At 39.6% G+C, this 20,179-nt stretch overlaps 1 protein-coding gene across 3 annotated transcripts in view; it reads left to right on the top strand.

Annotated features, from left to right (window-relative positions):
* Positions 1 to 14,728, top strand: part of LOC138738420 (uncharacterized) — a 56,861-nt gene extending 42,133 nt beyond the window's left edge. The window contains exons 3-9 of one of the 3 annotated variants that reach the window (XM_069888585.1): positions 583 to 622; positions 7,667 to 7,728; positions 8,366 to 8,384; positions 9,266 to 9,295; positions 10,296 to 10,332; positions 10,693 to 10,754; positions 14,704 to 14,728. In XM_069888585.1, coding sequence (XP_069744686.1) covers positions 583 to 622; positions 7,667 to 7,728; positions 8,366 to 8,384; positions 9,266 to 9,295; positions 10,296 to 10,332; positions 10,693 to 10,696 — 192 coding nt within the window. In that variant the 3' untranslated portion in view covers positions 10,697 to 10,754; positions 14,704 to 14,728. Of the gene's footprint in view, positions 1 to 582; positions 623 to 7,666; positions 7,729 to 8,365; positions 8,385 to 9,265; positions 9,296 to 10,295; positions 10,333 to 10,692; positions 10,755 to 14,703 lie in introns of those variants that run through there. The other 2 variants (XM_069888588.1, XM_069888591.1) reach the window with 2 other exon arrangements.
* The last annotated feature ends 5,451 nt before the right edge of the window (positions 14,729 to 20,179 follow it).

Raw genomic sequence — 20,179 nt, 5'->3', positions numbered from 1 at the left:
AATCTCTTTAAGAAGTGAACAATATTCTTTCCTATTAGTTACATCTTCTCATTCTAAAATTCTGAACTTCGAGTTCCAAAAGAGCAACTGGAAGACCAATACTAATGTAAGAGTAACATTTCCCAGACTACAACTACCACAGAGAATACCACACTCACTCTCAACCAAGACACCTTCTTTGAAAGATCAGTTACTTTCTTTGTATTGTGTCAGAAAAAAAAACTTAAAATACATTGAATTCTTTCAAGCTAAGCTTTGAAAAGGAGAAATAGTAACCATAGCTAAAAAGGTGATCCGAGTTTTGAATGAAATTAATTTTAATGTTATTTGAAGCGAATTCCAACAGAGACTTGCTGAGTTAAAAACTCTCTCTCAGATTATCAGACAACAGATTTGCTGAGTTAAATTCTCTCTCAGATTATCAGACAACAGACTTGCTGAGTTAAATTCTCTCTCAGATTATCAGACAACAGACTTGCTGAGTTAAATTCTCTTTCAGATTATCTACAGCAATTTGCTTGGTCTTGTAATGTTATAATAATTTAACATGAAATCATTTATAAAGTTTTCTCTGACTTGCAGTGCCCAGACCAATATATCGAAGTGTTCAAGAATTGCAGAGGTATGGCCACAGAAATTTTTACTGAAATGCATTTCTTAACTAATTAAATATATGGATTGTCTTTTGCTCTGTGGCATGACAAAAACAATTAAAGTTTTTGATCAAGGTTTGCCAATCAGATAGATCACCTTTACATGCTTTCTCTGAAATTCAGCGGACATTGAAGTGGCTATCACCTCTGAATATTAACACACTGTTCAAAGGTTTCCAGCACAAGTATTATCCATGAATTGTGATTTTATTTAATTTAATGCCTGTCACGATACCAGAATTAATTTGAGTTTGGAGATGGCAAGCTGAAGGTTTAGAGCTAATGCTTTTAATACATTTATTAGCTACAACAAAACAAACAAGCTTCTTCATAACTGGAGATGGAAAAAAGGTAAAAGTTACCAACGACAAAATAGAGAATTAATCAAACCGAAAAGAGGCAACAAAAAGCGAATCAAACCATGGCAGGATCGATCAGAACAGATCACATTTAAAGGCTTGCTATCGACCCCTGAGTTCGATGACTTGAATGGCCATCCCAAGGAGACAGCTATAAAGTTAATGATACAAGGCGAGGCTGCTTCTGTGGCACTCATTGTAAATGGTAAAATAGACATGGACATTTCCATAACCATTTTGAAGTTATGGATTTAGATTTTGTCAAGTGTATCAGTAATAATTTTAAATAATTTCTGATGACAAAACTATATTCATTAATTTAATATTAGCTGCTTGAGTAAATTTGAAAACAGAATTAATTTGCCGTGAAGACCCCTGCTTTGATTTTGATTTGTATTCAGTAGTTGCATCAAAGTCTACTCATAACTTTTACAGAAAATCACATTTTTAACAGGATGCCTCTGTGAAAGATTACTTGCAGATTCTAGTCTGACTACTTTTAATGGGTCAAGTGAGTAGGAAGGCATCTGGCAGCTGGATTACAATATCCGCAACTGAGAGATAATCCAGTTTGGAAGGAAAAATAGTAAATTGGACCATTATTTAAATGGTCTAAAATTGCAGCATTTTTTGTGCAGAGGGACCTGCATGGGCTTGTACATGGATCACAGGAAGTTAGTTTGCAGGTAATTATAAAGGTAAATGGGATGTTGTTCTTCATTGCTGGAGGAAATGAATGCAAGAGCTGAGAGGTTCTGCTGCAGCTGGGTAGGGTACTGGTGAGGCCACTCCTGGAGTTTTGGCCTCCTTACTTGAGAAAGGATAGATTGGCTTGGGAGTGCAGAGGAGGTTCTGGACATGAGGGGATTATTTTATCAGGAGAGAAAAAAATGACTGCGACTATACTCATTGAAGAATAATGGGAATCTTATAGAAACAAAAAATTATGAAAGGAATAGATGTTTCCACTGGCAAGATGATATTGCCTCAAGGTTTGGGAGAGAGGTTTAAAATAGAGATGAAGAGGAACTGCTCCTCCCAGAGAGGTGTGAATCTGTGGAATTCTCTGCCCAAGGGAACCAGTATAGGCTGCTTCACTGAATGTATTTAAGGGACAGATAGATGGATTCTTGAATAGGGGTTATGGGGAACGTGCCCCTTAAGAGGAGCTGTGCTAACGGGCAGACCAGCCATGATCTTATTAAATGTGGAGCAGGCTCAATGGGCTAGATGGCCTTCTCCAGTGCCAATTTCTTGTTTTCTATTGTTAAGAAAACTAAAAATGAATGGAAATCAGAGATAATTTCCCAAAGGGCTTGTTTTTTTCTAAAATTATGCACATGACACTTAACAAACTTTTTAAAAACAAAGAAATCCGTTTCAGTTAGAAAGTGGCAGTCGAGCACGCACAAAGCCATTATTGCATTTCTTGATTCTAACAAAGGTTAGTATTGGTGCACGATATCCTGGGTAATACAGAGTGATATGGTAGGAATAGGTCAAAATATAATAAACCAGTGGAGGGAAATTAATTCTGTCACTATTTAAAAACAAGTGATAATTTGAGATTTTAATTGCTAGTGATGTATAATGATAATTATTTAGCTTAGTTGCTACATATGGATTTATTGTCTAACATTTTTTTAATAAGATTACATTTGAATACAAATGTAGTTACATGAAATGGGTAAATGTATAAATATTCTGAGTTATGTTTCCGTCATAAATAAACCAAAAGCTAAGATTTCAATTACAGTTCTGTTAATGCAAACAGTGAGATGTGTGGGAGCTAACATTAATCTCCCTGTGCTTTGAATGCATAATACTGTATAAACAATGAATACAAAATAAAAACAGGGGCTTGTTTAAAAATGAGACACAAGGCACAGTTGTGAGGATTTTAAAATAACTTCATGCTGTTTACTGTGATATGGATTACATTTTACAATATTAAAAATTGTTAGTGAAATATTCTTATTTGGTTACGACGTTACTTATGTTGTTTTTCTTACCAGTAAGTAAATCTAGAACTGCAAGCACACAACATAGACATTATGGCTAGAAAGTTGAAAATAAGATGTCACACCATCATGTAATTGCTCCTTCTATGTTAACAAACCTTGTAAATTTTCCAGCTGATAGTATTTTAGATTATATGTTGGCAAGTAACCATATAACCACTTACAGCACAGAACAGGCCAGTTCGGCCCTACTAGTCCATGCCGTAACAAATCCCCACCCTCCTAGTCCCACTGACCAGCACCCGGTCCATACCCCTCCAGTCCTCTCCTCTCCATGTAACTATCCAGTCTTTCCTTAAATGTAACCAATGATCCCGCCTCAACCACGTCTGCCGGAAGCTCATTCCACATCCCTACCACCTTTTGTGCAAAGAAATTTCCCCTCATGTTCCCCTTATAATTTTCCCCCTTCAATCTTAAACCATGCCCTCTAGTTTGAATCTCCCCCACTCTTAATTGAAAAAGCCTATCCATGTTTACTCTGTCTGTCCCTTTTAAAATCTTAAACACCTCTATCAAGTCCCCTTTCAATCTTCTACGCTCCAGAGAAAAAAGCCCCAGTCTGCACAACCTTTCCCTGTAACTCAGACCTTGAAATCCTGTCAAATAGTTTTGCATGCTGTATTCTTGGTTTTTAAATTCATATAGTTATGGTTAAAATAATAATGTGTAAATTAATAAATTAGATCGGCCCTTCCAAACTGGGTATCATACGGATTTGAAAATGTTTCATCATTCTTTCAATTTCACTGGGCAGAACTCCCACCCAAGATCACTGGTGTACATCTTTACCAGAAACTCTATGGGTAATTCAAGAAGACAGCTTACTACCATCTTCACATGGGTAATTAGGTATCCCAAAAAAGGAGTAAATTGAAAAATTCCAAGTTTTAGATGAGCTCAAGGTACGGAATAGGGAGAATAGGATATCAGCAAGGATTGCAATAGTTAGCAGGAAGTGGTACAGTTGGTGTAGGGTGACGCAGTTAGCACAATGCCTTTAGAGTGCCGATGACCCGGGTTCGAATTGGGCTCCGTCTGAAGGAATTTGTACGTTCTCCCCGTCTCTGCGTAGGTTTCCTCTGGGTGCTCTGGTTTCCTCCCACCCTTCAAAACGCACTGGGTTAGTAGGGTAATTGGTCCTTTTGGGCGCATTTGAGCGGCACGGGCTCGTGGGGCAGAAGAGACTGTTCCCATGTTGCATCTCTAAAATTAAAATTTAAAAGACTAACGAGTGACAACTTCAGCAGCAAATTAGCTTCCTTTTTAAAATATTTGTATTGAGTTTAACAAAATCCCTTGACAGAATGTAAACTAAAGATAACATAAATCAAATCATATACATATCATGCATCAATTGTAAATTAGAAACAGAACCATAATTATTACATAACATTTCATTTAGGAATTAAATCACAACTCGTACTATGTCCAAAAATAATATTGAATACAAAAATCATTCAAATAATAAACATAAAATTCCCTTATACAAGATATTTTATACTTCTGTGATCATGTTGTTCTGTGATCTGATCCATGGTCTGTAGTTAAGCTCCCCCTTATATATGTAGCAGTGGATTAGCTGAGGAAGAACACAAAGGTGAGTGGTGTAGAATTAGTGAAATAAACTGCTGGAGGATTTCAGTGGGTTGAGCAGCATCTGCTAGCTGCTGTGCAGTCCTGATGCAGGCTGCAGGGTCTCAACCTGAAACGTCAACCATTCCTGGTTTGGTCAGCCATTACAAAGGGATGCAGGCAAGTTAAAACATCAATAAAAAAACCAAAACACTCAATAGGGCAGGCAGCAGCTGTGAAAAGAGAAACCGCATTAATGTTTCAGGTTTAAGACCTTTTGTCACAACTGGGAAGGAGTATCAATATGTAGAGAAAATGGGGAGAAATAGATAGGACAAAGGGGTGATCTGTGATAGGGTGAGCAGGAGACGGTAGTGGAGAAGAACATTCAAAATTCATCAATTAGAGGTTGATGCAGGAGCAGTGATCACAATATTTAAAGATCAACAGCCGTGTTCCAGTATCGTTCAAACCTCCACCTTTTGGAGAGGAGCTTTTCTGTCTTGTACGAAAGGACCAATATGTTCAGAAATTACACTTAAATGGATTAAAAAGTAAAAGGAAGAAAAATCAGGGATATTTATCAGAATATTCTCAAGAAAATTAATCTGTGATTGATCAGAATGCATAAAACAATGACTCTGAATGGATAGATAATTATCTATTATTTAATAAATAATAATAATCTATTATTTATGAGAAATTATGTTTAAATCACTTCATTAGACTTAAAATGCTTGGGAACAGGATTTAAATTTGACTATATCGGATGTGGATGGGGACACATTTCTTAAATTACAATTTAACGTGGCATATGGAGCACACATGTCTAAAGCTAAATGATCTCATTTCTATTCTGATACGAGTTCTTGTGGCAGGTTTAAAAGTGGAGAAGCATCATTAATTCATATGTTCTGGACTTGTCCTAATCTAGAAAAATAGGGGAGAGAGGTTTTCCATATTTTGTAAAAAAATTTTTTTAATGTAGATTTAATACCGAATCCCATGGTGGCCCTCTTTGGTACAATGGGAGGGAATGATTCTTCTTTGTCTCTGGTTCAGTGGCATGCTCTCTCTTTTGTCTCTCTTCTGGTGAGGCATGTGATTTTACCTAAATGGAAGGATACTCCCCACCCACCCACCCACCCATGATCAGTAGTTGCCTGACATCATGCCATGTTTGAATACAGAAAAGATTTGTAATTCAGTCAGTAATTCAGATGTAAGATTTCAGACATTATGGGGATCATTCATGACTCACTTTCTTACTTTATAATTTAATTTCAATTTAATTAAATTGTCCGACTCGCATCTTTTCCATGTTTTTTCACTTTTTTTTCTACCTTTGTTTTTCTTTTAATGTAAGCACATTCTTTGGCTTGGCTTCGCGGACAAAGATTTATGGAGGGGGTAAATGTCCACGTCAGCTGCAGGCTCGTTTGTGGCTGACAAATCCGATGCGGGACAGGCAGGCACGGTTGCAGCGGTTGCAGGGGAAAATTGGTTGGTTGGGGTTGGGTGTTGGGTTTTTCCTCCTTTGCCTTTTGTCAGTGAGGTGGGCTCTGCGGTCTTCTTCAAAGGAGGTTGCTGCCCGCCGAACTGTGAGGCGCCAAGATGCACGGTTTGAGGCGATATCAGCCCACTGGCGGTGGTCAATGTGGCAGGCACCAAGAGATTTCTTTAGGCAGTCCTTGTACCTTTTCTTTGGTGCACCTCTGTCACGGTGGCCAGTGGAGAGCTCGCCATATAACACGATCTTGGGAAGGCAATGGTCCTCCATTCTGAGACGTGACCTACCCAGCGCAGCTGGATCTTCAGCAGCGTGGACTCGATGCTGTCGACCTCTGCCATCTCGAGTACTTCGACGTTAGGGATGAAAGCGCTCCAATGAATGTTGAGGATGGAGCGGAGACAACGCTGGTGGAAGCGTTCTAGGAGCCGTAGGTGATGCCGGTAGAGGACCCATGATTCGGAGCCGAACAGGAGTGTGGGTATGACAACGGCTCTGTATACGCTTATCTTTGTGAGGTTTTTCAGTTGGTTGTTTTTCCAGACTCTTTTGTGTAGTCTTCCAAAGGTGCTATTTGCCTTGGCGAGTCTGTTGTCTATCTCGTTGTCGATCCTTGCATCTGATGAAATGGTGCAGCCGAGATAGGTAAACTGGTTGACCGTTTTGAGTTTTGTGTGCCCGATGGAGATGTGGGGGGAGCTGGCTGATGGAGGACCTCAGTTTTCTTCAGGCTGACTTCCATGCCAAACATTTTGGCAGTTTCCGCAAAACAGGACGTCAAGTGCTGAAGAGCTAGCTCTGAATGGGCAACTAAAGCGGCATCGTCTGCAAAGAGTAGTTCACGGACAAGTTTCTCTTGTGTCTTGGTGTGAGCTTGTAGGCGCCTCAGATTGAAGAGACTGCCATCCGTGCGGTACCGGATGTAAACAGCGTCTTCATTGTTGAGGTCTTTCATGGCTTGGTTCAGCATCATGCTGAAGAAGATTGAAAAGAGGGTTGGTGCGAGAACACTGCCTTGCTTCATGCCATTGTTAATGGAGAAGGGTTCAGAGAGCTCATTGCTGTATCTGACCCGACCTTGTTGGTTTTCGTGCAGTTGGATAACCATGTTGAGGAACTTTGAGGCACATACAGCATCTGGTAAGGCAGGGACTATGAGATTTTCTCCTTTTTACTATTTTCTTTTTTCTCTCCTTTTTTGTAATTAATTTAAAAAATATATAGAGCACTTTGAATGTGAATTATGGATATGATTTAAAACTTATATATGTTTTGTTATAATGAATGTTTGATTAATTTTGTATAAGTATCTATATCATTTTATTGAATTATATTATCTGTACAAGTTCTGTATTAAAAAATATTTTCAAAAGAAGTCCATGCTCTCATAGTGTATCAACAATGAATGTTATGCTTAGAGGCTGAATCCAAACTAATTAAAATCATCGAGAAAGGGGGCAGTAAAACAAAAAATATTGTTTGTTTAAGTCTAAAGAATTGCTTGATCAACTTCTTTCTTTAACGTAATTGTTTTGCTTTGGTGTACAGCCCAGTGGTTCAGGAAGTGGATGACTATCCAATTTATGGCAACCTCATTCAGGATAATGCAGGTATACTTCCTCTTCTGCATTTGGCTGTTGAAGCCTGGACATTATTGAAAGTCTTTTTGTAGTTTGGTCAAATTGTTAACAAAATGCTAATTAAGTAAAATAACAGAAAGAAACCATCTGCATGTGGCCTTAGGAAACTTAAAAACTAAACTGTCAGCCATATAATACATGTACTTATGTATGAAGTAACATTGTGCATTGAAATATTTTTAAGTTTCCATGTTTATATTTAGATGCTGTTACGAGCCCAGAGGACCCCAAAACCCAGCAGCAATAGATATTCACCAAGACAAATGGTTACTTAAACAAAAGTTGCTTTTAATTACCTTTAAACATGAATACAGGATCAAACTTTAACTTATCACTTTTAACTAAACTAACCTAACTTCACCCCCTTCTAATTCTAAACATACATGTATGTAATGTGTCTGTAAGTTTAGAAAAGTTCTTTGATTCACAATCCAATCTCACTTTTCATTCCTCCAAGTTTACTGGTATCAGGCAATTCTTATACCGGGCACAGAATTTAACATTTATGAAGTTCACCAGGCTTTGGTGCTTGAAAGGTAAATGGTTACCACTCATTCCTTGAAGAATTACAATTTGACCATATTTGCAATTATTCAATTTTTTACAGGCTAAAGTGATTTGTTCAGGTAAACCATAGAACATTACAGCATAGAAACAGGCTCGTTGTTTCTTCTCGTCTGTGCCAAACTATTTTTCAGTCTAGTCCCACTGACCTGCAACCAGTCCATAGCCATCCATACCCCTCCCATCCATGTACCTGTCCAAATTCTTCTTGAATGTTAAAATTGAGCCAGCATTCACCATTTCAACTGGCAGTTTGTTCCAAATTTCTCCTTTCATCCTTTATCCATGTCCTCTGGTTGGTATCTCATTTGCCCTCAGTGGAAAAAAACCTACCTACATTTACTCTGTCTAGACCCCTCATAATTTTAAATACTTTTATCAAATCTCCCCTCATATCTATATGCTCCAGAGAAAACAGTCCAAACCTGTTTAACTTTTCCCTGTAACTCAGTTCCTGAAGTCCGGGCAACATCAAGTAAATCTTCTCGACATGCTTTCTATCTTATTGATATCTTTCCTGTAGTTAGGTGACCAAAACTGCACACAATACTCCAAATCTGGCCTCACCAATGTCTTATACAACTTTACCATAACATCTCAAATCCTATACTCAATACTTTGATTTATGAAGGAAAATATACCAAAAGCTCTCTGTACAACCCTATCTAATGGGACTATCTATCTGTTCTGCAGCAATCCTCAGTGCCATACCATTTATTGTGTATCTCCTTTCTTGGATTGTGCTTCCAAATTGCATCACGTTACACTTCTCTGCATTAAATTCCATCTGCCATTTTTCCAGCTGGTTTAAACCCCTCTGCAAGCTTTGAAAACCTTCCTCACTGTCCACAGCACCTCCAATTTTTGTGTCATCTGCAAACTTGCTGAACCAATTTACCACATTATCATTGTTACGAACTCACATATTTTGTTATGAACAAAGGAACAGCAATGGAAACTTCACCAGACAATGGTAAATTCAAAATAATTACATAATAGTGTGTGTGTGTGTGTGTGTGTGTGTCCAAATCCCCAAACTATTAGAGTTTAGGCATAATTCTGAAAAGTCCATTTTACATTTCACCATCAAATGTCTTATGTTGAACTTGAAGATTTTTAAATTTCAGTTCAGAAGTAATTATGAAGCATTTTGAAATATCATGTCTTCAGACTTCTAAAACTCACAACTTTCTTTTGTAGAGCCGTTTTCAGAGCAATGTTTCTTCATATGAGTGATTTCACAAATTCCCTCTTGCCTAAGAGTTTGTCTTCCACGATGATTTATTTCTTAATCAGGTGACATTTTTTCATGAACACAAGCCTGCCCTCTTTCCTTAGAGGCAGCTGGAGTGGCTATTTCTTTTAAAATGTCATTTTTAGAGTTTCTTCTTTTAAGGAGAGCACAGGCAGCCTTCCTTCTTTTAAAGGAATTGGTGGCTGCTTTATCAATCCTGTCAATCCTTCTCCTCAACTGATACCCTTTATCTCTAATTTCAATAATATATTTCTTGCAAATCTCTCATGTTACATGGTATGATATCATAACAGCCTTTGAAGTCCTTCTGAACCTTTTAACATCTGCATGCTAAAAAGCATAATTTAAGCTTGGCCTTCCTAAACTTAAAATCAAACTAATTGTCTCGGTTTGATTTTTCTCTTCTGTTTCTGAGCTGTCTGGGACAGACCAGCAAAATGGCTTCTTATAAAGAGTCCATTATCTCAAAAAATCTTTCTCTCTATCTGTAGTCTCAGGAAACTTCTATCTCTGAGATGATGTCAGCTGCCATCTTCAAAAAATCTTTTAAAAAGCAAATGTGTTGTGTTTGTGCCCACAATATAACCTAAGATATACAAATATGAAATATAGTTTAACATTAAACTAAAGATTAATCATAGCACATTCATCACTATCATTGATATAGATGACAAACAAAAGGTGATGTTATATTGATACATTTTCCTCTCCTAAATAGGATTGAATTGTTCATGGAAAATGTGTGTATTGCACAGGTGAGATTCATTGGAATTGTAAAAACTAGCTCGGTCTGGATTGTTCATGAGCTGGAGTGTGTCTTTGGCATTTACAGTCCTCAAGAAGGGACATGGCAATGCATAGGAACTACATGGGATGTTTAATTTGGCAACAATACAGAATGTGAAAAAGATGAAATTTTTCAGGAAAATTCTCTGGTAAAATCCCAAATGAAATAAATGTGAGCAATGAAATTTGTCAATTAAATAACAGAGGTACCTTGATAAATTACAAATTGCAGAGGAGTAAAATATCAAATATACAAAAATGAAAAAGGAAAGACTGTAAATGATAATCGAAAGTCAAGTTGAACATATTTTGTTGCTTTTTCCCCCAAGTTGAAAATGAAAGCTGTTATGAAGCGATGACATCAACCAACAGATGCAAGAATGAAACACAGGTATTTCTATGAAGAGCATGACTTTACTATTTGCTTCATGAATGATCAAATGCAGGTGCTCAATTAGATCAAGGGCCAAATGTGTCGATGGGTAAAAAGGTTGGCATGATTTTTAGCTGAAGGCAATAATTGTATCTGCCTCTGCCTGTTGGAAGGGAAAAGCAGTTCCCTCTTTTGGACCAGATATCCTGACATACTTTTCTCAATCCTTGATATTCTGAGCATTGAATTTTTATTGTCATGTGTACTGAGATGCACTTCATTTTGTGTGCTATCCAATCAAGTCAACTCAAACTTAATTACAACTGGTTTTGTTGCTCAGTAATACCAAAGTGCAGGGTATATAGAAAAGTATCTAAAAAACAGTGCAAGGGCATTATCTTTTACCAATGAGAGATCAATTTAAGGGTTACAGGCAAATTTACCAAAATCAATTCACCACCAGAAAATTTACCGACAAAAATTCACCAACCATCAAATTCATCCCAGGAAAATTCACCAATGGAAAAAAAAAAATCACCAACCCCCTCCCCCTATTCCCTCTCTCCCCAATCATTCACCCCAAGAGAGAGCTCTGCAGTCAGGGATTGGTGGAGGAAATGGAAGGCAAGCCTGAGGAGGATTCAGACATTGATGGGGACCTCTTTGTGAACACGAACCAGGACTGGGAGAGCAAGGAGGAGGAATAGAATGATCCAGAGGACGAAGAGAGAGTGTGAACGGAAATGCTGGCGGGGCACCTCTGGAGCCACATTAACTCAGTTTTAACAGCATGCAAATGTTTTTGAAGACCAGAATTCAGCCATTGGACAACTTCCCCATTTTGGACACAGGGGAGAGCTGGCACACATCCCCAGGGACTGCAGACTCTCCTTTCTCCTACCTGACTGGTGGTGTCTGAGCTATGAATCTGCTTTTCTCCCCCACCCCTCTCCCTAAATCCTTTGGGTTGCGCACAGATCTCTCAACTCCGGAGTGGGTGGACCAGATGCAAACTATCAGTTATAGCTTGAGCTGGGGGAAGGCCGTTTACTGCATCTCACCTCCCTCCTGCTGCATCCCAGCCAACAGCTGAAATGTTTTTGAGAGACTTGGTGAATTAGATGGTCAGTGAATTTACCAAACAGCCAATTTAAGAGTCTGATAACAGCTGGAAAGAAATTGTCCTGGATTCTGGAGGTCTGCATTTTCAAGCTCATGTATCTTCCTACCTGTTGGAAGGACCGGTAGAAGAACGTACGACCGGAGTGCGATGGGTGCTTTAATTTGTTGACAGCTTCTTTGAGGCAGCATGATGAATGAATGAAATTGCTGAAGGGAGGTTGGTCCCAGGATGGCCTAAGCTTCATTCACAATTCTGCAGCTTCTCGTGGTCTTGACCAGAGCATTTTCCCACACTATGGTGCCTTTTATGACACATCTGTAAAAATTGGTAAGAGACTTCAAGGCCGAGCCTAAATTTGTTAGGCTTCTAAGTTGTTGGTGAGTAACTGTGACATGGCAATGAGGAAGTTACCTTGATTGCTCATGTATGGGATCAGACACGTACAGCGCAGAAAGGGACCTGCCAACTATGAGGCCTACCCATGCTGGTTTTGTTTGCCCATATCCCTCTCTGCCTTTCCAAATGATTTTTAAACATGGCATCTGCCTCCCTCACCTCCTCTGGCAAACTGATCCAGATATTTACCAACTTCTCTGTAACAAAAGTTAACCCTAAAACTCATTTAAATTTCTCTCCTCTCATCATAAACTTGTACCCTCTACTTGTACACTGCTCTTCAAAAGATTCTGACTATCCTATCTCTGTCCCTCATCATTTATAAATCTACAAGGTCACAACTCAGCCTCTTGTATTTCAATGAGATAAAAGTGAGCCTATCCAATCTTTCCTCATAAGTACAGACCACTATTCAGCCAACAGCTGGTGAATCATGTCAGCATTCCCTTCATTGCTAATACATCCTTCTTGTAGTGTGGAATCCCTGTAGCATTTTAACCATTATAGAATTTCAGGGCTGGAAACATTCAACAATAGTCAGGCAGTTTTGACTCCCTGAATCTACGTCGAACTTACTGAAACTGGAGTTCGCAACTCACCGACCTATCCGCCATCTACCGTCGGTCATCATTCTCCAGCCCTTATGAATCTTGTTCCCTGTTCATCACACTAATCAAGCAACAGTTGCTGCCTTGTTATTATTGAAAGTAGCAAGTGAAGAAGATTGCAGAGCTTTCATACCAGCTCAGCAACATGTGTGTAACAGATATATGTGTATGTCTATGTACACATTTTGCTGGGCTGGTATCAAAGCCCCGCAATCTCTTCACTTGCTACTTTCCATAACCTGGGATATTATCCCACCAGGCCCTGGGGACAACCACTAATTCTCCTCAAAAGACCCACCACCAGCACCTTGATCTTAAAATGTCCCCAAAAATGAGCATTCTCCATTTTAAGCTCTTCCTCAGTAGCCTCCACATCATGTCAGTTGTGGGCTTGCCTGATGACAGCTGCTCCATATTCCCACCACCAGCTTCTGTCTAATCATGTAGTAATTTGTCATCCCCCAATCTAATACTTTTCCACTGTGTTCAAGGATATCCTTATTCTTGAAACTTACAGTATTGTATGGCCCCTTCCTGGTGGTATTCCTTCAACAAAACTTCCCAGATGCATTTCTCAAATTCTGCATCAATAAAACCCCTGACCACAGTCTTCCTATATAAGGTCATTGCACAGGCACAAGTAGAAGTGCCAAATTACATGCAGGAGGGGAAAACATGATCAGAAATAACCTTGTATTCCAATAGATGCAAGTTACCTGAACAGAGTGAACCTTAACAGCACCAATCTATCAATTAGGTGTTGAATAAATTAAGTGAAACACACAATACACATGCAAATTTTCTAACTTGTGTGGACAGCAGAGAGTCTGTCAATAATTATTGAAAGAGAAATCAAACCTTTACAGCAAAGGATTGAATTTTAAGTGAAAAAAGGCCAAATGCATTGAACGAAATGCTCCAAATACCATGATATTGTGATAGCACCTGAACAAAAAAAAACCCCAGCTAGACTAAACTGGTGATAATCCTTAATTTATTGCATACCTTTTAAACTATCCAACCATAGCCTTCACATTCTGATGCTGTTCTCTTTCTCCAATTTATTGTCAATTCTATACAGGTACTCCCTGACCTGCAACCTATGCGACTTACGACCATCCACACATACGACCAAATTTTTTTTAAATATAAAATTTACATGGATTATGTTGTATTTGACTAACTATAACAGGGATATAGGGCATGTAAGAGCCAAAATGTGTGTATTTACCTTGTTAGTCAGTGTCCCAGGGTCCGTAGGCTGGCCACAGCCATCTTGATTCCTGTATGCATGGGCAAGTCTTTGATTGGCACATATGCGGTGGGTTTGTGTAGAGGAGTTCAGTTGGCACATGCACGGTGGGTTCGCGTATTGGAGTTCGTTTGGCGCATACACAAGAGTTAAGGTCGCAAATTCAATATTTGTTAGGGCGTTTAACTCTCGCACATGAGCAAACCGAACTCCCAATATGCAAACCCATCATGGATGCATCAGCCGAAGAGTCGCACAGGAATTAAGATGGCTGCGCTCAGTCTATGGACCCTGGGACACCAACTAACAAGATAAGCATGGACTTAAAGTTTGCTTTAAGACTTTGGTATTCCACACGCGCGGGTTTACGCCCATTTCGAGATATGACTGATCCTTTGGTCCCAATTATGGTCGTAAGTCGGGGAATACCTGTATTTAAAATCAATAGTCCTCAATGAATAGCTTCAATAGCTAGAAAACAAAAGGGAACTGTAAGAATGCTATGGAAGTTCATCCATTAAGCATTATGGCATCTAAATTCTTTAAGATCAATTTTGAATTTGTAATCATTTCCATGTTTATTGACAGGTGGCGATTGAAAATCAAATGTGTTACGCATCTCTAGATCTTTCAATGAAACAGAAAAGACGACACCAAAAGATAGAAAAAAAGACAAACAGTGTTAAATCAAACATGAATGTAGATAATTTACCAACTCATTCACACATGCTGATCTCAAAACCAAGAATATATCTGAACAGTGGACAGATTAATCATAATGAAGGCAGAAGAGAAGAACCCATTCAAAATGAACCCTTCATCCTTTACGGAGAAATAAATACATCCCACAGTAAATTGTCCATAAGTGATACATCAATGACATTTGATAATACAATCAATTATTGATTTGTGTGGTGATCATTGCTGGTAAAGAATTATCTAAGAAAATGTAGAAAATAGCAACTTTATTGTATACTTTGCCTTAAAAGTTGCTTTTGCCTTTTGTAGAATTATGGGTAAACTATAATTGCTTTGAAATTTTGCATCATGTAGCCAGATAATTCACACCAAGGGGCTTCTTTTTATTACATGGACCATGGGATTATCCCTGAATTTTAGACCTGAAAAAAAAATGCACATGATGGTAATCTAAAATGAAAAAAGACAGTGAAGAAGGATTGTTAGAAGAGAAACTGTGTCATTGATTCAGGTCAAAGACCTGTCAGTCTTCCAAGTTCGAATGAAGGCATTTTAATAATGCATTTTTGCACAATTTACCAACTCCTTTCAATGCACACTTTTAGTCAAAGGTTTAACAACCAGTCAGAATCTTTAAGATTAACATTGGATCTTAAATCAGAATTTAAAATTAAATTGTAGATTTAATTCCACAATTTTGTAATTGTTCCCAACTGCATTTTTACCATACAACAATCAAGATAGAATTTCATCTTTGCCCATACCCATTTAAAAGGAGTCCAGACAAATTGCTATGGTATCAAGATAAAACTAGGAATTAAATAGACCCGTTTTGCAGTTTAAGTTTACCATTAGAAATATTTTTTACAACATTGCAATGCCAAACAATAAGGTGAATACATATTAAACTAAGGTTAAAATTTATCATTTACATGACTACATTTTGGCTCGCTTTTATGTTTCAAACACTACAGGTACTGTAAGGAACATTGATAAATATTACTTTTAATTTTCATGTTAAGGTTGAGGGGAGGGAGAGTTTGAAGACATGGAATACTCTGAAGTGCCTGGCTCAGCATATTGGAGTCCAAAATAAAGTGTTTTATTTTATTTCTTTCCTGTAGTGAATCAGAAGCCATTTTTCCACTGGCACCCCAGTTAATTGGCCGTGCAGTACCCCGGGATAGGAACCCCTTTGTGCTATTTCCACTGGGCCACCCTTAACCGGGACACTAATTGCTTTTCCACTGAACACACTCATCCCCAGGGATCGGAGTGTTCTACCTCCAACTGAAAATGGGTGGCTTTCTGCTGTCCCTTTTCCACTGGTTTTATCAGGACGCCGGTGTCAGTAAATGCTGGGGATACGAGTAGAGGTAGAGGTGATTAATCCCTGGCATTTGACGCCGGCGTTCGGTCAGTATTTCTTTTCCACTGGACCCTGTCCCAGTAAATTCATGGGACAGGTGTCAGTGGAAAAGGGGCTTAAGTTAAGCATTTGAAAGGATGGCAGTCACTTTCTCTCAATGCTTTTAACAATGCAGTTGCCTTTCTGTGGGTCACAGCACTTCCTCGCTTTCATATAAACATTATGATCAAAGTGAAAAAGCAGTCTCTTGTTTGCAGATTTGCTACACAATGCTGACACAGATTATATTCTCAGTCTTCATTTTTTGTAAAGCAATATTTAATGTCAATTTAAATGAAGAATTTTATTTTGATACAGCATCCCGAACTACAACTTATTTGCTAATATTGTGAGATTTTCAATGATCTACTGGAGATTACCTAATAAATCATTGCAAAATAGTTAATAATAATCACACAAAATTAATTTTCTATTGTAAAGTTTATTGTGTTTTAAAAAAACATGGCAAATATGTGTTTTGGTTCTAAAACCATTTGTGCCATGTCACTCAGATTTAAGTTCCACTGGAAAGTTTCAATTACAGTTTATCCCTGTGTAAAAAGGCAGGGTGGGGAAGGAAGGGTTGAGTTTTTGTGAAACTGTTTCATCTATGCCAGTGTCAATAAAATAGAATCGAAAGAACTATTGTATATTTATTTACTTTTATCCGTACAAATTCCATGTGGGCACTAATTTGTGAATTCTACAAGGGCAAATTTACAATGTCAAAATGCAATAAACACGGGAGTTGCCTGTGGTGAGGGTTCATAATAACAGTTGCTTTTTAAAGAGTCATTGCTTTATGGGTATTGGGCAGGCATTTCCAGATGTCTTCAGAAATTAAAATTACATGTCCTAAAATCAAACTAATTTCACCATGCCAAATGAGTCCTGCTTCCTACCCCTTCAACTGCAATTTGATTAGTGTCACTTCCCGTCCATACCTTTTGATACCTCTAAACTTGAATATTCCAATGACAACCAGCTACCAATTTGCAGTTTTCTTCAGTATCTCCATCTTATCCAAAATCGCCTATGGAAAACTAGGAGATCGCTTCGCTGATTACTTTTGCCCTGTTCACAGCAACGACTGAGATCTCCCAGTGGCCAACCATTTCAATTCTACACTTCACTCGTGTGTCAGTATGTCTGTCCATGGCCTCGTGCACAGCCAAATCAAGGCCATTTATAAATTGAAGGAACAACACCTAACATTCCGTCTGTGTACTCTCCAACCAGATGGCATTAACATTGACTTCTCCAGTTTCTGTTAGGCCACTCCCGTCGCCCTCTGCTTCCTTTTGTCCAGCTCTCCATCCCCTGCCCTCGCCTTTCAGAGAACCATCTCCTTCCCTTATCACGTCAGCTTTTTTGTCCCCACTTGTGCCCTCCCTCCCATAGCCACTTGTCTGTTCTTCTCCCCTAACATTTTAATCAGGTTGCTGTCTGCATTTTGCTTACACCTTGAGGGATGGAGGGGTGGGGTTCAGGCCTGAAATGTGACTTGCTGAGTTTCTCCAGAAGTTTTGTGTATAATTTATGCTTGTTGTACTAAATGCTCTTCGGCAGTCATGTACTCAATATCTTAAAAATTCTCTTAATTGTTTTAACATCCATGATTCACTTCTCTGCCCAGAGCCTTGCTCTTGTTTAATCCTCACTAGCTTTGGAAAATGTTCTCCAATTCACACTGCTGGAAAATTTCAAATTTAATAACAATATTATTTTATTGCAATGTTTCTTAAAACAGTGTTTAACCAGATGAAGAAACCCATCTCATGGCAACACAAGAGAATATCCCAGATAAAATCCCTGACAAGGCCAGATGGGTAGAATTAGAAATAAGAAAGGGTGATAACATTTTAAAGAGACAGGACATAATTTGTTAACTGTGTCCAGGATAGTTTTCTGAGTGCCCTCTGAGAGAAAGGGATAAACTCAACTTCCTCTTAAGAGGCTGATGTGTTAGTGGAGTACACTTGGGACCAGTGACTGTAGGTTTAAAAGTTATGGAAAAAAGGACTCAAGTTAGTCTTAAATTTGGGAGAGGACCGGGGAGGTTAATTTTGATGGCATTAGACAGCAACTAACGAGAATTGATTGGGATAGCTCTTTGTAGTTAGCGGGATGTCTGGCAAGTGAGAGGCATTTAAAAGTAAGACAAGAAGAGTTGAGGGCCAGCATATTCTTGTTTGCATGAAGGGGTAAGGGAAACTTGAGAGGTTGAAAAGCCTTGGAGTTCAGTATGAGGGAAATCATAAAACATAAAATTACAAAAGGAACAGAAAAGATAGAAGCAGGGATGTTGCTTCCACTAGTAGGTGAGACTAGAGCTGGGGGACGTACAGTAGTTTCAAAATTTGGGGAGTAGACTTAAAGACCAAAATGAGGAGGAACTGCTTCTCCCAAAGAGTAATGGATCTGTGGAATTCTCTGCCCAAGGAAGCATTAGAGGGCACCTCATTAAAATTAATTTAATACATACATAGATTTAAAATGGTGACAAACAAGGTGACAAACAAGGTTGCAGCTGCCATTTTGGCTCCATGCAACAATGGAATCCCATGCCCTACATGTATTGTGACAGAATATATAGAAATATTTGTGATAGTACAGATCTATCACCAATGTATATAGTGTATATAGTTACTGTATCTAGACTGTGCTTACAGCGATTGGCTGAGAGCTAAGCCACACCTATTGTTTGGGCCTTAAAGGGTTGTGTCCCTAGCCAGGTCGGATCATTCCGGACTGGTCGGCCACTGTGAAGAGCTCCGGTCTTTTGCTAATAAAAGCCTTGGTTTGGATCAACAAGTCTTTGGTTCTTTCGACGAGCTCTACAATTTTATTAGCAAAAAGAATTTTTTTTGAAAGGGATGGAGCGTTTAACTCGGCCAGAAAAACTTGATATCGACCCACAGTCAGCTACAGCCTTCAAAGCCTTCAAGTTCTGGCTACTGAACTTTGAAAACTTCCTGAGATTCATTCAGTTAGAGGAGGATAACCAGCGTCTAACAGCATTGCTGTCTATGGTGTCCTTGAGAGTCTACGAGAACATCCAGGATGAGACCACTTACACCGCAGCCATAAAGGTACTGAAGGAACTGTATGATCAACCGGTGAACAGAGTTCATGCCCGGCTCATGCTTGCGTCGAGGAAGCAACAGCCCGGCGAGTCCAGCAGGGCATATTTACAAGTATTAAAGGCATTGGGCAAGGACTGTAACTGTGTGGACAAAACTGCTGCCGAGATCACTAGCGACCTCGTCTGGGATGCCTATGTGGCCGGGCTCCGATCGAACGAAGTGAGGCTGCGTTTGCTCGAACAAGGGGTAGAAAAACTAGAGGACGTGGCCCGGATTGCAATCACAATGGAGGATGCAGCCTTAAAGTCCACCGAGCTCTCTAGGGACTGGACCCCTCGTTCTGATGTGAGTAGAGTGCCCTTCTACCCTACCCCTGACGGCCTGTCGGCTGCTGCTACCCTGCCCCGTGCGAACCCGAAATGTTATTTCTGCGGGAGGGACAAGCACAGCAGATCCCAGTGCCCAGCAAGAAAAGCCAGGTGCCAGAAGTGCCTTAAAAAGGGCCACTTTGCTGCAGTCTGTAGGTCTAAAATGGCCGCCAGCAAACACAGTGCCTCGTGTGAAGCTCAACCGCCACTATCCCATTCAAACTCTTCTTCCCCAGAGCTCTCGTCCAATGAGAGCGAGGGCTCCCCTGCACGGCAACGCCTGACGTCACGGAGACGCCGAACCCGGAAGGGGCAACCCACCGTCGCAACCATGGTGATGGCCTGCCTCTCGTCCCCGTGCGGAACACTTGACAATAACGCCGCTGCTGCCGCCGCCACAGCCACCCCCGGGGCCGACGCTACCGCCGCTGCTGCCGCCGCCACAGACACCCCCGGGGCCGACGCTACCGCCGCTGCTGCCGCCGCCACAGCCACCCCCGGGG

The sequence above is a fragment of the Narcine bancroftii genome, chromosome 7 (assembly GCF_036971445.1).
Source record: "Narcine bancroftii isolate sNarBan1 chromosome 7, sNarBan1.hap1, whole genome shotgun sequence".
Taxonomy (NCBI): Eukaryota; Metazoa; Chordata; class Chondrichthyes; order Torpediniformes; family Narcinidae; genus Narcine; species Narcine bancroftii.
This window is presented reverse-complemented; position numbering and strand designations above follow the sequence as displayed.